The 18,019-nt window shown below is 43.3% G+C and overlaps 1 protein-coding gene across 5 annotated transcripts in view; it reads right to left on the reverse strand.

The window, feature by feature from the left end:
- PRDM16 (PR/SET domain 16) overlaps nt 1-18,019 on the reverse strand; it is a 454,646-nt gene that overhangs the window by 197,977 nt on the left and 238,650 nt on the right. For all 5 annotated transcript variants that reach the window (XM_081016023.1, XM_081016025.1, XM_081016026.1 and 2 more), the window contains exon 3: nt 10,126-10,176. In XM_081016023.1, the coding sequence (XP_080872149.1) occupies nt 10,126-10,176 (51 nt within the window). The remainder of the gene's footprint in view (nt 1-10,125; nt 10,177-18,019) is intronic.

An 18,019-nucleotide genomic window follows, 5' to 3' on the forward strand; every position in this document is an offset into this window, starting at 1 on the left:
CGTGACAAATTATGCAGATTACATTGAAATGAATGGAGTAGAACAGGCTTCCTCAACCACAGCCCTCCAGATGTTTTTGGCCTATAACTCCCATGATCCCTAGCTAGCAGGACCAGTGGTCAGGGATGATGGGAATTGTAGTCTCAAAACATCTGGGGGGGCCGAGGTTGAGGAAGCCTGGAGTAGAATAATGTAATGACAATGGGGGGGGAACACTGCAAATGGGGAAACCTCGGTCAATTCTGTATCCTTTGTTGACTGAAAGCAACAACACCATGTACCAATCGGAATCTGGAAGTTTTTAAATAGAGGTTGGGTGGCCATTGATTAGGGATGAATTAGTTGTGATTCCTGCAATGCAGGGGGTTGGACTAGATGACCATGGGGTTCTGTTCCAACTCTATGATTTCCATTCCAGACAAGGGATTAATAAGCGAACATCAACAATTTATGTTTCTGTTTTTGTCAAAAGTCTCCAACATCATGTCATTCTTTTTCTGAATTCCCCAAATATGGGGAATGTTAAGGAGGAGAGTTTAAAACAAAACCCCCAAATGTATTGGGTTTTTTTTTGCCCTTTACTTCCCCTCCCAGAATTATGAAAATTGTGGTGGTTTTTTTTGGGGGGGGGTGTGTGTGGAGAGAGATTTTGGTTCGATCCCACCTTCAGCCCCAGTGTAGGACATTTGCTCGGGAATTGCCAGACATGTAAAGATCAAGATGGCAATTGTCGTTTGTCTGTTAAACTTTGTTCTGCAAGGCGTCCAGCGGCTGCTTTGCTCCTGCCTCTGCGTTCCATGCTTCATTTCAGGAAAATCAAGGATGCAAACTTCTTAGAGGTACTTAGTTTCCATGGTAACCTAAGCTGACCTCAACATTATTGTTCTCAAGAGGGGAACTGACTTTACTATATGTTCATTCACTGAATTAATGGACTCCTCGTTCTTTTACTAACGGTGGCCTAACAATGAAAAAAAGAGAGGGAGAGAGAAATGCTGGGTGTGTTTTTTTTTTTTTTAAAAAAAATAAAGACACACACTCTCTCTCTCCCTCAGACAACTGTCCAGTCTTTTGTTGAAGGGCTTATTGCAATGAAGTGAGTCTATTTAAAGGGGGGGGGGGGAGAGAGATTATAAAAATCAACTCAAAGCTGCCTCTGTTGTGGCAGCTAAACACACTTTTATTTCATAGAGTCAGAAACTATAAAACAAGCAAATTGAAGTGCTGAACGAACCTGAAATACCACAGCAGAGTGTGTTGAAAGTGGATTTGAGATATAACAGATAGATATTGTTATACAGAAGGCTGTGATTCTTAGCCGCTATTGTTCAATTTGTTTCTTAAACCACAACTGGACCTTCACTCATTCCTCCATTTTTTAGTTTTTATTTTTGAACACAAGACTGATGTAAGAAATGTAAATAGACTTGGGAGTGAGATAACATAACTGTGGGTCACCATTAGGGAAGAGGAAAACCTCGTACTGCCCACATTTTAAAGTGAAACCACCTGATTTTTAGCTCCTGGACTAGAATGCAGTTATCAGGTGGAATGTGTACTTCTCGGCAGTTTCGATACAAAAGGCGATGTGTATGCTATGGGGGAAATGTATCACAATGCATCTTTTTTTGGGGGGGGGAATGTAAATTAGATAGATAGATGATAGATAGATAGATAGATAGAGGATAGATAGATTATTTACAAAATGCTTAATAAGGAAAAGGCATGACAAATAAATGCATTTTTTATTTTAAAAATCCAAAAATGTGATGGAGCAGTGCATGTGAATTAGTGCATGGTCAGGCCTGCATAACACATAGCTCTTCAACATTTCACAGTTATGCTTTTGGGGAACGGCCAGGGTTCGTTGTCAGAGCAACTGCTTTGCATGCAGGAGTTCAATCCCCAACATCTCCACTTAGGACTGAGGGGAGACCCAAAAAGGTCTTGTTTAACCCATAGCTGCAGCCTTGTATGCAAGCAGAAATCAGCTCTCTCTCTCTCTCTCTCTGCTTTTCCAGTATGCAGCTTTACCTCTAGGTCACACATCACAGCAAACCCTGCCCTCAAAACTCAAGCTTTGTCCTTCTAACTATCTCAGAGCTGGAGGAAGTGCCCCACTCATTTGTCGTCTGGCCCAAAGCCCCCCCCCCCTTTTTGCTTTCTTAAAAGGGCCTGTCACCTTTCCCTTTGTTCTCTTTTAACACTTGCTGGCTCCAGGGGTTAAGTGTCTGGCACCCAGTTTAACACCCTATACCTAGATTAAATTATAACACTTACTGGATCCAGGAGTTTAGAGAAGTCTTGCACCCCACAAACTCATAACATTATTTTAATCCTATTTATTCAATAATTTTTTAACATGCCAGTTAAGTGCTTTCTAAGTCAGAGGGTTTGCTGGCCAATGCAGACAGGCTTGTTACCTCTAGGTAAGGATGGAAGAAGGAGCTGGTTTCTGTTTTGCCGCCTTCACCGTCTGCAGCACTGTTTCAGTTCCACTGCAGTTCATCTCCCACCAAAATCTACATTGCTTGTCTCACTGTCTGCTGTGACGAAATCGCACAATTTGTGTAATTTATGTAATTACGCAAATTGCATTGTCGTTACATTATTGCTCCCTATTCATTTCAAAGCAAAGGAAATGCAATGTAACTATGTATTGTCTGTGGAATAACAGTGAATGCGAATCATATTTGCTAAATACATTTCCATTCTGGACATGGGATGCGGAAGTAGACATGTGCAATTTCCGCTCCTGTTCATTCAGATTTCTCCAACATCTCTACTTATAGGAGCCCCAGCAGTGAAAAAACCAAGGCACTTTAAACAAAAACAAAAACCACACTAATTCATTTGAGGAACATTTCAGGTTTTGACAGCTTCTGAAAACGGATATGTTTAAACTCACCCTTTGACTGTCTTGTTTTGTGTGTGATTTATATGGCAATAGCCATTGGCTGCAAACACATAAAATCTGCCCGACTGATATTTTTAATAACACACCCTTCCCCAAATGGATATGTTCACAAGCACCATAGCTTTGAATGCATACTTAAACAAAAAACCAAAAACCAAAAAAACAGGAGAAGAACTGAGAACATTTGATGCCAATAAGTGCAAGGAGTTTTTCAGAGGATACAAAATAAACATCATGGTTTGCTTTGCACAGCATTGGAACTGCAGGGAATCTATGAACTTTGAGCAACTCAAGTTAAAATCTCCAGACCAAGTGTGTGTGTGTGTTTAGTACTGTTATTATAAATGTGGCAAAGGCCTTCGGCAAATTGGCCCAAGTCATAATTGCTCCACAAAAGACAGTTAACAGTTCCCCTGCTCTTCTCTAACTACCTTCCTGACTTCCCATTGAAGCCTAATTTCCCACTCCTTGAGGTCATCATTCATCAGCCCCTCAGATCCCACTGGGGAAGGCCCAGCAGACCTTTTCTCTCTCCCTTATAACCGGAGGCCTTTCCTTTTTTTTTTTTTTTTTTTTTTTTTTGATGGCCCTGTCCTCTATAAAATGTCTCCACTCTCTCCCAGTGGGGTGAGCTATGTTTATAATATCCAAATAATGATTTCACAAATTATCATAATTATCAATCAATCATCTTCTTTTGAACAATGCCTTCTGCAAGTATCAGATGGCTTGGGTGACCTGTAGAGTGTGTGTGTGTGTGTGTGTGTGTGTGTGTGTGGTTCAACAACATAAACAGAGAGAGATTTATTGGTTCCATGGCTGCTAATGCTTCTCTGCAATGACATTTAGTGAATTTGGGAATAAATCTGCCCCGATAACTGCCAAGCTTAGATATGGGATGCAGTTTCTCAGAGCTAAAGGATTTGGCTCATCAAAAGAATAAAAGTAACAACAACAACAACAACAACAACAACAACAAATGTTCCAAATTTCTATAAAGATGTGCCCCCTTTTATTTATTTGCAATACAGTCTTCAACAGTCTCTAGCGCTCTTCAGGAAAACAAGGTCAGCATATATCAAAAGGGGCTTTCCCCGCCAACGTGTTCAGTGCATTTTGCATAGCCTTAATCACATTTATTACTTTAAAAAAGTATTCATAATGCAAACTCGAGCAGAAAGGAAAGGTCTATCATCTTAAAGATTGACTCTCTCTCTGTATTATTTTTTTAAAAGACAATGTTATCTCTCGGTCTCCCCACAGAGTTTCTCCTTGTTAATGGATAAATCTGGACTCGCCAGAAAGTCACAGAATAAATTCAGAGCCTCCCCCCACCCCCACAACCTTCTTGGGCAAATGTCTATCCTATTTGATTTTGATAAGACGGCTATTGAGCTTTAATAATGTTGCCTATCCATTTCAGCTGGCCCTTAACATGTCTCTTTATTTGTCCCTAAAGCCTCTTCAAGCAATGCCTTTTTATTACAAGTCTCTCCGCGTGGTCTCTGGGGAGACGGGGTTGACAAAGAGTGATAGATAGATAACTCTATAGATTATCTCCCACAGCTGTTTTCCCTCCAGTAGCCCCCTTAGGCGATTCCCTCTAAGTAAACAGAGGCTAAAGGGGGGGAGAGCATACTGGAGAAAGATGTATTCCAAGGTTCTTTAGTCATCATGCTTGGGAAAAATAAAATTAAACAGCCCACACTAGACTGGCCTGTATGGATGCTTCTTTCTTCCATCTTCTCTGCAATTTTCAACCATTCCCCCCCCCCCCAGGGGAAAGAGGTCTTGCCTTGGAAATGGCTTATCATGCACTAGAAAAGTAGGGAGTGTGGTACCCTTTCTGACATTAGAAACAGAGAGGATACAAAGCTGCCTTTAGGTTTATTTCCTCCATCCCCAATTTGATCTACACCAGGGTTTCCCAGTCATTGTTGGACTACAACTCCCCTCATCCCTAGCTAGCAGGACCAGAGGTCAGGAATGATGGGAATTGTAGTCTAAAGAAACACCCAGAGACCCAAGTTTGGGAAACTCTGATTTATGTCATTCACTGGAGGGACATTACTACCTGGACCCTCTGCTCTTCCCAGCATTGCTCTGCAAGGAGCACACCTTGATAAAAAAAAGTCCATACAAAATGGGTGAAATACAATAGTAACCTTACTCAGAACAGACCCACTGAAGCCAGCGAAGAGGATTTAAGGATGTAAGAAGAGCTGTGCTGGATCAGGCATCCTGTTATCGCAGTGGCCAACCTATGGGAAGTCCATATGCAAGACCTGAGGGCAATGCCACCTCTCCCCACCTCCAATTTCCAGAGGCTAGTATTCAGAGACAAACTGTGTCCAACAGTGGAGGTAGTAAACATAGCCATCATGGCTAGTAGACATTTCATTAAGTCTTCATCTCTAGAATCTAAGCACCGCTTTGTGGCATCCCTTGCAGAAATCAAACATGACGGATTCTGCTCACACCTTTAGGGCAGAGAAAGGCACTGGTACAGGGTGATTTTTCATTCTTTACTCCTCTCCACTGTCTGGCGGTGGTTCCTTCTGTTTAGCACCAGGTTCCTTCACAAGCCATTAAGCTTAGACTTGAACTCTTTACCCTACTGCTTTGACCTCTGTTGGCCTGGCTTCAAAATCCGACTGGCCTTCAGCAAATTTATCACCTCATAAACCGCTGGTAGTGCTTCTTTACAATGTGTTTAGGCAAGAGCCTATGTCAAATATTATAATTGTCATAGTTTATGTTTGCAGTTGGTGGGGTGTGTGTGTGTGTGTGAATTAAGGCAGGAAAATGAGGAACCAACCCAACTGTGGATAGTGAATGTCCAGTTGGCCTTCTCTCCTCCCTGCCACCTCACTGTTCATTTCAGTTCAGTTCTGCATCCTTCTGCACACCTGCCCAGAAAAAGGCAACCAAACTTATCAAGGCCATGAAACAACATCCCTAAACGAAGAAAGGTTGGAGCATTTGGGAGTTTTGAGTTGAGAGAAAAGGTGTGCAAGAGATGTTGAGTTAAGAGAAAAGGTGTGCAAGATATTATGGATGTCATGCAAGAAGTAGGTAGGGAAACATTTTCCTCCCTCTTTCATGACACTAGAACTCATGAGCATCCAATGTGAATTTGCTGTACCCATAAGTCCTGTACTTTTATTTCACTAACTGGTTTAATTGGTTTTTGCAGATCCTCTAAGTTGTTATATTTTAACAGACATAACCTGTTTCACCACATTCATGTTGCTCAAGTCTTTTTTACGGGCGTCATGGCAAAGTCTACATGAATATTTGCATGCATTTCTGTGCAAATTTCTCCTTTAAAAACCCCCCGCATTATAGTATGCATTTCTGCTGCTGTTGTTGGAGAAGAGCACTGCAACATCGGGAACACTGCAAATCTTGTTGGATAGCTCTGTTTATTTATTTATAGCAAAATAAATAAATAAATAACTTGTATGTGGCAATTACATTTTTAAAAAATCAAAGCGGTTTACAACAATTGTACATACACAATAAAAGCCACATAGGTAAAGATCACTGACTAGTTTATCTTAACTGCCCCCATAATCCCAATGGCAAAGAAAAGTTTTCAGCAAATGTTTAAAGGCCAATGTAGAAGACACCTGCTGAATCTTTACTGGAAGATGCCTGGACCAATGACAGGAAAGGGGGCCTTCTTGACAGTTCCACCTCCCTGAGAAGTTTCTAGGGGTTTCCTGGAGGAGGGCCTTCTCTGTGGCAGCCCCCTAGGTCATGGAATCCCCTCCCCCACAGAGGTACATCTGGAAACTTCACCATATAACTTTTGCTGAATGGTGAAGAAATGCATATTTACCAGGACCTTTGACACCTAAGATGTGTGCTTTGACAGCCCCACCCTATTCCTACAAATGCCATCTGGTGATTTGTTAATTCAATACGATGAATTGTTGATTATTCTATATGATTTGTATTCGTAATGTTCTATTATGTTCTATCATGCTATTCTTATTTATTGTTTGTAAGCTGCTTTGGGATTCATTTGAATGAAAAGCAGCATAGAAACGGAGTAAATCAAATCAATCAATCATTTTTAATTTTTAATTCTTATAACCTGCCCTCAGACCTGCTGATCAAGGGTAGGTCATAAATTTAACAGCAGCAGCAGCAGCTCAGTTTCATGTCAAATGAACCATCACTTTGAGAAATGCAAATTAAGTAGGTTCACATTTTAAAAATTGTGAGACATTTAAGGAGGATGTTTCTCCCCCCCCCCAAAAAAAAATCAAAATAAAAAATTGTATGTGTGCCTCATTGCAATAACAAGCATTTAGAGATGAGTTCACATTGACTGGGTACAAATGGAATGGGACTTATTGCTAACACATCATGAGAAAGTCCAGGAAAACTGCAAAGTGTCTTCTAAAACAAGGAGGATGGGATTCCATTTTTTGGGGTGATAAATGAGGTTATGATAATAAGGACTGTCCCCACATGGCTTGGGATAATAAGAGCCCTCCGAGGTCCAGACAAATGGCCGATGAGTTATGAGATGAACAAGGTAAAAAGTTCAGCACTACTGCAAGGTCACAGGGTGGTCAACAGAGGGCATTTCATGTGGGACATCCTACCCCCCAGCCCTCAAGTTTAGCTTCTAAAGGAAAAGATTATTTGCCTCATCTCATCCTGGAGAGAATTGGAATAGACTGTGTTGCGTATAGATATGTCTATGTATCTCTTTTCAAACTGCCTCTGGAGCCAGCCAGATCTAGAGTTTCACAATGTTTGGCAGAAGCTGCCCGGGTGTTTCGTTTTAACTTTCAGAGCTCAGAAAGTGTCATTAACAAGACAGCCATACAAAGGGGGCAGGGAGAGAGTTGCTCTAGTTTTCAATCTGAAACAGCAATGGTTTCTTAAAAGGAAGTCTCTGGAGGTATGCTACCGAAAATATGGGATTTCATAAAAAAGAAAATAAGCCAAAGTGAAGCACAGAAAGAACACCTTTAGGCAAACACATGTTGCCATTGCCTAGATAGGTGATGCAAAGAAGCATGCCCTCCAACTCAGTTAGTTGTTCCACTAAAACTGCAAACTGGATAGACTTTGGCTGAGATAAGTGTAACGATTTGGCCTAATTCAATAAATAGGCAATGGTAAGCAGGGCTGCTGTGAGATCCCATATAACCCTGCTAGCATTGTCAGATTAGAATATATTTTGGGCACATTCATATTGCTTTAAAAAGTCATGGCTTCCCCCAAAGAGTCCGGAGAGTTGTGGTTTGCTAAGTATTGAATTGATGCTTTTGAATTATGGTGCTGGAGGAGACTCTTGAGAGTCCCATGGACTGCAAGAAGATCAAACCTATCTGTTCTTAAGGAAATCAGCCCTGAGTGCTCACTGGAAGGACAGATCCTGAAGCTGAGGCTCCAATACTTTGGCCACCTCATGAGAAGAGAAGATTCCCTGGAAAAGACCCTGATGTTGGGAAAGATGGAGGGCATAAGGAGAAGGGGACGACAGAGGACGAGATGGTTGGACAGTGTTCTCGAAGCTACAAACATGAGTTTGACCAAACTGTGAGAGGCAGTGGAAGACAGGAGTGCCTGGCGTGCTCTGGTCCATGGGGTCATGAAGAGTCGGACACGACTAAACGACTAAGCAACAACAACAACAAGTATTGTAGTGGTGTAAATGTATGGTGTGAATGTGGCTGTGGTGTGACCTCTAAAACTCATGTCCAATTAAAACAACAACAACACAGTACTAAGGGCTAGAAAGACAGCAAGATTCAGGATTCTCTGTCACCAAAATCTGCCAGGCGTGATGCCTGACTCATTGGAATCTGCCAGTCCCCGTCCGCAGATCACCCAAAGCCACAATATTCCCACCACTGGTTCAGTAGCATATTCCAGGTTCTGCCCATGAATCAGCAACATCTGCAAAGCTCCACACATGATACAGCAGAATCTGCCAGGCCCTGCCCATGGCTTGACAATCTAGCCTACAAGGAAGTGCCCTGGCCCCAACTCCCTCAATTTGAAAAGTAACCACACTGACAATGCAGTAAGCACACTGCTACCGGGACATTTGCCAAAAGTGGTGTTCTGGACTGGAGCTCTGCATCCAGATTTCCATCCTCCTGGCTTACTGCAGTGACCGTGTCACCAGCAAAGTAGCCTTTGGAAGGAGCTGTGTAGCTGATTTTCAGTTGTTTGGGCCTTGGGTGGAGAAGGTTTTCACTGATACCAGGTCATGGATACAGTTGTGGCGATCGCACAGGGTCCCCGGACGTTTCACCGTCTATTGATCCCTGTGCCACCACTTTATTTCTCGCTGCCACCACCCAGGCCCTACCTGGTAAAATTCTTAGTCCAGTCAGGGTTAAATTGGAACATAAACTTCTGCTTATTTATTGCAGTTTAACAAGCGTGTGGTTTCATAAACGGTATCAGTCAATTACAATCATGGGGTGCCTATCAGACCTATAACTTCCGCTACCTGCTGTCACTCAATAACCACCGCTCAGATATTTACTTGTCTTCCTAGCTCCTAGCTGTTCCTGACAGCTTATTTCGCTACACTAACTCAACCTACCCACAGACTCTATCCCCATTCATTCCCACTCCAACCAACCACCCAACTCTCAATGAACTTCTCCCTTCGCCCCTCCCAGAGCTGGTTTTATAGTCCCTCTGTCTCCACCCCCCGGGTTCTGATTGGGTAACCTGTTTAACTATTTCACCTCCAGCACTCTCATATGTTAATGTCACAACAGCCCCCTTCCAGCATGTATAGCTGACCACGTGGTTTTGAAGAGTTCTGAGAGACAAACATTTTAGGCAAAGCATTTGCCTCCACAGAGTGGACTCAAAACCTATTTATAACAATCAATTTTATTTTCAGTGCCACAGAGGATTTCTGAACTTTTGTCCAGCTTGACCCAGAACTGAGGCCTACATCCTACCTGCAAATCTGTCTTTCTGTCTGCATGCTGAGTCCACAAACAACACACAAGCGGAACCCCCCACAAAATAAATAGGGCATTCCTGTTCCAATATGCAAACAACACGCTCAACAAATTTAGGTGGATATTCAGGAGACATATATCACACCCACTTCCTCGCCCCTGGAACAAGGAAGCAGTCTAGGTCCCGTCATAACCAAATACAGAAGTTGCACAACTTGGACAAGATCAAAAGGCATTTTTTCTCTCTCCTACCTTTTTAATGCAGCCAGCTTGCAAAGCTGTCTCAGGATCCGTAAGCATTTGCTGAAAGCAAAACAAAAACAAAGGTCACTTGGCAGATCTGGGGAGCAGTGAGACAATGCAAATCATATTGAAATAATACGAGTAAAAGTATGATTTTAGACTGGGAAACAAGCATACAATGATTTGCATACAGTGATGGCACTAGGAATGGGTGAATCTGTCAGTTTGGGTATCTTGTTTTTCATAACTTAAGTTCTGATTTCCACATTTCCACATTTCCTCTTAATATACGCATTTTCATTGTCACATAGAGGAGGGAGAAAGGTTGTTTTCTGCTGCTCCAGAGAAGCGGACACGGAGCAATGGATCCAAACTACAAGAAAGAAGATTCCACCTAAACATTAGGAAGAACTTCCTGACAGTAAGAGCTGTTCGACAGTGGAATCTGCTGCCAAGGAGTGTGGTGGAGTCTCCTTCTTTGGAGGTCTTTAAGCAGAGGCTTGACAACCATATGTCAGGAGTGCTCTGATGGTGTTTCCTGCTTGGCAGGGGGTTGGACTCGATGGCCCTTGTGGTCTCTTCCAACTCTATGATTCTATGATTCTATGATTCTATGATTGTGTGAAGTTTTGCCTGGTGTAAATGGTGTTTTTTTTTTGGCAAAACCATTTCTCCTAACATGCAACACTGTTTTGTATATTATCTTCATTAATATGGGCATTCATTTGCATGCTTTACCATAACATATATATATGTGTGTGTTTCTGCAGACATTGCTTGGCTAGAAAACCGCATTACAAAATTCAGAGAAGGGCCAAGTTCAAAGATGGCTGTGTTTCAGTTTGCATAGCGCTTCAGAAACTGAATTAGGTTGATTCACTTTTAAATGCAAACCGAGTTGGATTCCTCCCCAGTCTCTAGATGGAACGCAAGGAGGGTAAAACCAGGCATTCAAACTGAATAGAGAATTCCAGGGATGGGGGAATCAATCTAATTCTCATTTGACATATGTTCCCCTCCCACTGCAGACCATTCCATTCAATTTCTACATCAATCTAAAATGCACACTAAAAAAAATAAAAAAATCACTCCATTCAAAAGCACCCTCGTTAAGGGGATAAGCAGAACAATATGAAGAAGAAGAAGAAGAGTTTGGATTTGATATCCCGCCTTTCACTCCCTTTAAGGAGTCTCAAAGCGGCTAACATTCTCCTTTCCCTTCCTCCCCCACAACAAACACTCTGTGAGGTGAGTGGGGCTGAGAGACTTCAAAGAAGTGTGACTGGCCCAAGGTCACCCAGCAGCTGCATGTGGAGGAGCGGAGACTCAAACCCGGTTCCCCAGATTACGAGACTACCGCTCTTAACCACTACACCACACTGGCTCTCGTGGTGTAGTTGACATATGAACATGTCAACTAGCATGTTATCTCTCTCATGGTATATACATGCATGCAGTTTGTTGCTTAAAGACTCCTGTCCCAAGCTTGATTTTCACCTCTGCCATGACCTACCAAGTGGTCTTCAGAAAGCCCCTCATTCTCATACTCTTTCCTATCAACACAGGAATGACAATATGCTTGGAACTTGGGGGATTGCAGGAAGGATTATTTGTTTATAAGCACAACAGGGATGTTGTGATAAACTAAACAGGTGATGGGCAAACATGAACTATCCCAATTGATTGCTTGCAAAAAGGGTCAGGGCACCAGAGATGTGCTGCAAGCATGCAGAATCATGGCAGAGCTCAGTATGACTATGGATCGTATCCAATGCTATTCCTACTCAGAGGAGACCCACTGACGTTAATGGACATGACTAACTTAGATTCACTGCTTTCAACAGGTCCACTCTCAGGAGAGTTTTGTCAGAGACAAACCCATGTTGCTTCAGGAAAGAACAGGAAGCCCTTTATACTACAGTGGTACCTTGGGTTACAGACGCTTCAGGTTACAGACACTTCAGGTTACCTACTCCACTAACCCAAAAATACTACCTTGGGTTAAGAACTTTGCTTCAGGATGAGAACAGAAATTGTGCGGCGGCGGCACGGCAGCAGTGGGAGGCCCCATTAGCTAAAGTGGTACCTCAGGTTAAGAACAGTTTCAGGTTAAGAACGGAAACGGACCTCCAGAACGAATTAAGTTCTTAACCCAAGGTACCACTGTACTTCATTGGTCCAGGTGGATCCAATGGTGAATATGGATGGGTGAAGTCGGTCCAGAGTCTCATGGCTCTTCACTGAAAAGCAGCCACCTACAGTTTGGTGACATGGGGAATCTGTACAGAGCCAACAGTTCCACACGCACCCTCACTGCCACATACTGAACCCATGCAGTTAGGAGCAGATTTGATTGTCACAACTGGAGAAAAGAAACAGGCAACAGCCATTTGAGGCAAAATCTGTTCTTTGCCCACTAACTGTGGTGCCATTTAAACTCCCTTCACTGGGGATGGTGCACTTGGAATAATGTGTCCATTCTAGTTGCTTTGCCTCTAAAAGGGATATTGAAGAGCTGGGGAAAGGTTCAGAAAGGGATAGCCAAAATGATCAAGAGGTTGGAGCAACTCTCTTATGAAGATAGGTCACAACATTGGGGGTTTGCTGGTTGTTTGTCTGTTTTTAGTGTAGGGAAAGGTGAGTAAGAGAAGGCCTGACGGAGGTGGGCAAAATTATACATGGTGCTGTGATTGTGGATAAAGTTTACCTCTCCTCCCTATACTAGAACTCAGGACATTTTGTGAAGCTGAATGCCTAAAGATTTATGGCAGACAAAAGAAAATGCTTCTGCACACAGCAGCACATAGCTAAGAGAGGTAGTGGTGGGTACCAACTTGGCTGGCGTTGAAGGAGAATTAGACAAGTTCGTTGAGGCTATCAATGGCTGCCAATTATGATGGCTGTGTCCTACCTGGAGGAATCATGCCTCTGAATACCAGTTTCAGGGAATCACAGGTAGGGACAGTGCTGCTCTCCTCAGACCCTACTTACAGACTTCCCATCAGCCTCTGGCTGGGTAATGTGAGAACCCGAGAAGAACATAAGAGCCCTTTGGACCAGGCACAATTAGTTGAGTATCCTGTTCTCACAGTGGCCAAGCAGATGTTTGTGGGAAACCCAAAAAAGTATGTTAGTTTAGATGGCGCACTGGCCTGATCCAGCAGAACTCGGGTTGCATCCAACTAAGTTCTCCTCAGAACAAACCCATGTAAATTAATGAACCTAAGTTAGCCTTGTCTATTAACTCCAAAGGGTCTACTCTGAATTGGACTAGCAATGGCTACAACCCTTTCATGCTTTCACAGCGCCCTTCAGACATCTATTTACTTACTCTCTTGCACATAAATGCCTGCCATTTATTTCCATGGGGCCGATAAAGGTCTTCAATCAACGGAAAAGTTGTGGTGGAGCAAATCTACTCCCTACACCTAATCATGGGTGGTCCAGACTCAACACGGATCCCTTTGCCCCTCCTATCCTATAGATCATTGCCATACACAGGGCCCACGTGTAGACATTCCCCTGGTTTCTTAATATTAACAGTAATCACTCATTATCATCGTCAGGATTTCAGACCTAAATATATTCACTGTATTTTTCTTTCTTTCTGTACCTTCCCTAATAACCCTCAATATTCTCTTTCCTTTTGGACACATTTGCACAGCTGTTTTCTGGGAAGCTCCTGCAATGGTTCCAAGATGTCTTTCTGGAGTCGTAGTAGCTAATTTGGAACTCACAGACTACTCCAGCTATTTCTTCTCTCTCTCTCCCACCCCCGTTTTCCAGGGTGGAACTCTGAGCTACAGAAGTCCTACACGTTCTGCCCAATAAATGTGCCAGCTGAGTGGGTCTGGCTCCATCTCTGTGTTTGCATGACCCGGCCTGGGTAAGGCCGCCCAATTTCCTAAGTTCAAATATGTTGGCAGGGCTTTTCCCCGAGCTCAGCTGTGACAACAAAGTGTCAGATTTTAAATATGAAGGGTTTTCTAACCCCTCCGATGTTTTACGTTTCTTTTAATAGACACCAAAAATTGTGGTTTTGGAAAGCTGCGAAAAGCAAACAGGAGTGAAAGGTGAGCGCCGGAGGAACAAAGCAAAGTTTGTCGGGGGGAAATCAGCACTCCAGGCTGCATGCTAAATAGTTTTGCATGCCCCAATGCGAGCAGATGGGGCTGGTTCGATGGAGCAGAACCGAGCTGGGGTTTTAAAGGGAAAGGACAGTCCTTCTGGGCCAGGCCAGCAGCCCCCACTCAGCTTGTCAGCCCAATCAGGATATACGGAAATTTAGGGAGAGTGTGAAATTTCTTCATTACAGTCTAAAGGAGGATTTAGCTACCTAGCGCAATATACACTAAGATAACAAAGCCAATTTTGATCCTCATTGAGTCTCTCTTTGGAGTTCCCACCAGGCTGAAGGGGCAAGCAACCATATTGTCTGAGAACCAGGAATGTATGAAACTGTCAATATTAGTTTCTCACCCACTCCCCCAATCTTAATTCAGTTCTCCACTTTTCTGCATACATTTGCATTACAGAAAGACTCCTCCTGGAAATTCGTTAGCATTCTACATCCTAATACAGTGGTACCTTGGGTTAAGAACGTAATTCGTTCTGGAGGTCCGTTCTTAACCTGAAACTGTTCTTAACCTGAGGTGCCACTTTAGCTAATGGGGCCTCCTGCCGCCACCACACTGCCGCATGATTTCTATTCTCATTCTGAAGCAAAGTTCTTAACCCGAGGTACTATTTCTGGGTTAGCGGAGTCTGAAACCTGAAGCATCTGTAACCCGAGGTACCACTGTATGCACAAGTTTGCAAGCAAATTTCCCCATTGCAATGCATTTTTGGTGTGTTATTTTTGCAATCAAATGCATTTTCATACACACTTCCCCCCCTGATATATCCAGTTACTTGGTTAGATAAATGCCCCGTGACATTTTGAAGGATGGCTGTGTTTCAGCTTGCAAATCATTTCAGGTAGTACTAATTAGGTAGTTTTGCATTAAAATGTGAACCACCGGACTGAATTTCAGAGAGAGAGATTATTTCTGTCTCCATGCCATGTGTCATTTTATATGTACCAATCATATCACCTATTACTCCCCTTTTCTCTAAACTTAGAAGCTCCAAACTCTGCAACATTTCCTTATAGAGAGACCAAGACCACAATGGAACTGCCAATGAAGAACTGAAGAGAAAGTCTCCAATATGTGAAATATCAAATTTGAAAAATTCTGAGTGGTATTCAGCACAGTCCTACATAGAACACACCCAATGGTGTTAGTGGACATGGCTAACTTAGGTTCATTAATTTAAGTGTGTTTCCTCTGAGCAGGACTGAGCAGAATGCTACCCTCCATCCCAGCATTGACAATTCCAGCAAAAATCCACTCCTTGTTCCTGGATAAACAGAGAGAGAAATAAAAATTTCCAAAGGAGTTTGAACACACACACACACACACACACACACACACACACATATGCGCTCTATCATACAAGCATAACAACATTTCAGCAGCCACTGCTGAAGGACAGCTTTGCATTAGCTGTTGCTCTAGGGCTGGCAGCGGCGGGGAAGGAATCCTGTCCCTAGATTTTCCTTCCTGGAGTTGGGAGATGGAAGAGGTTTTGTTGCTGGCGCATTGGGGTTTGTGCAACTCCTCCCCACTTTCTACAACCAAACATGTCAGGAGACGCCATGTGAATCTTTTTCAAAAACAGTTTACAAGTTGGCATGCGCCATCTGCGCTTAGCCCTAATTTGATTACATTCCCCAGACGGATCACAATGAGCTTATGTAAATAGTAATATTATCCATTCATCCCATGTGCTTGGATAAATGGTTATCCCGTGTGTGTGTGTGTGTGTGTGTGTGTGTGTGAAATTAAAGCACACAGGCATGCAAAATGGATGGATATATTGGATGTATAGTTACGGTATCTATTTGGCCAAACCGCTGTTTTGCTGTGCTCAAGATTGCATATGGCATCCAGAGTTTTTATTTCCTTTTCCAGTATCTTAGGTTGAGGCTAGAATCAATAGATTTAAGCTTGAAGACAGGTAATGGGTTGCACCAAGTGCTAGACCTACTCAGAGTAGACCAACTGAAGTCAACAAACATGACAAACCCAGGTCTGTTGATTTCAGTGGGCATATTCTGAGTATAACTTAGCTGTCTCTAGAGATGTGCTGAGTGCCAACACTGAAGAGTCACAACCCTCTGTGCATGCCTGGAACTGTTGAGAATTACCAGGGCTAGAACCAGGAATCTTTGGTTCTGTGTGCAATTGCCCTGTGGGGTGAGCCACCAGGTCACGTTGAAGCATATTAGGAGTAGGATAAATTTGATTCAGTTCACACCCAAGGGCAAACTTATCTTATTTGCATTTTCTGGGGGAAAAATAATAATGCACAACCTTCCTTTGAAATTCATGCATCTTTGAATTTTGCAATCCATTTCTGAAGCCAAGCAATGCTTGGGTAAAGTGTTCCTAAAAATGCATATATTTATGAAAATAACACACAAACATGCAATGTTTTAGGGAAAAGCACATTGCAAAAATGTGTACATTTCGCAAAATGGAATAGGAAAATGTGCGCTGAAATGCTGACATGTTTTCACAAAGATTTTAAAAATAATAATCACATACTGATGTGGAAATGTAGTGAACTGAAGATAACACTTGGGAAAAGGCCAAGTGGATAGAAACTGGACATAAATTGACAAATTCACCCATAACTCCCCCTCACACAAACACCCAGTTAGGAGATACATTGAAACAACCACAGAGAAGTCAAGGATGAGGTAGCTGTGGGTTGAAGTCAACTAACTTTTACTCAGAGTAGATCCATTGAAATTAATGGACTTGGGGTTGATGGGAGATGGAGTCCAACAACATCTCCGAGATAGATGACTTTGCACAAAGCTCAATTCATGCCTCAGGTGTCAGGAGCTGTCATGGGCCGCCAATCCTTTGCTCTGCATACTGTTGTCTCATGCTGCACAGATGTATTGAACTATAACTCTCACCAACCCCAGCCAGCACAGAGAGATCAAATATGGGGAAGCTGTGCCCCCACTCCATATATTGTTGGACCAGAACACCCATCATCCTTGGCCATTGGCCATGGTGGCTGGGGCTGATGTTAAATGGAGTCCAGCAGCATCTAGAGGGGCACCAGGTTGGTTAAGACTGCCCTAAGCTGTGAGCTCTACTCCTTAGCTCCTGTCAGGACTGAGCTATAGGCTGCTTCCTGTGTCTGGCAGTCAAAGATGAGGGACAAAGCTAGGAGTCAGAGTTGATGCAATTCTGATCCTATCAGTAGGCATAATGAGGCAGTAGTCCTCTCTAGCAAGTGATTTTGGATATCATGAATGGGCAGCAAAAAAAGAGGTTGATTTATTATTGTTGTATATTACTTCCAAGGCGAGGCACTTGTGCAATTTTCTGCCTCAAACGCCAAGACCCCAGCCATCATGGCTGTCAGGTTTAGCGCTTCTCCCACACAAGACATAGAATGCTGGCAGTTTACCGCACCCGACCATAGGATGCACCTTGTTTTAGAGGGAGAGAACAAGAAATAAAAATTCTCCCCCTCTCTGCTCAGTGCCCCTTCAGCGAAGCGGCAGGAGAAACGGAGCCCCTTCCATTTCTCCTCCCGCTTGGCTGAAGGGGCGCTGTGCAGCTCTCCCTCGCTGCTGAAGCCAGGAGAGACTTGCTCTCCCGGCTTCAGCAAAAGGAACCCGAAACCTCCGGAGCGCAGCGGGACCTCCCGCTGTGTTCCAGAGGCTTCAGGCGACTATCTGTGAAGCCTTCAGAGCTCAGTGCAAGTTCCCACTGCACTCCGGAGGGGTCGGTGCGAACCGACCCCATTCGCTCTCCAGGCTTCAGCGAAAGCAACG

Source organism: Podarcis pityusensis (assembly GCF_964106645.2).
Source record: "Podarcis pityusensis genome assembly, chromosome: 8".
Taxonomy (NCBI): domain Eukaryota; kingdom Metazoa; phylum Chordata; class Lepidosauria; order Squamata; family Lacertidae; genus Podarcis; species Podarcis pityusensis.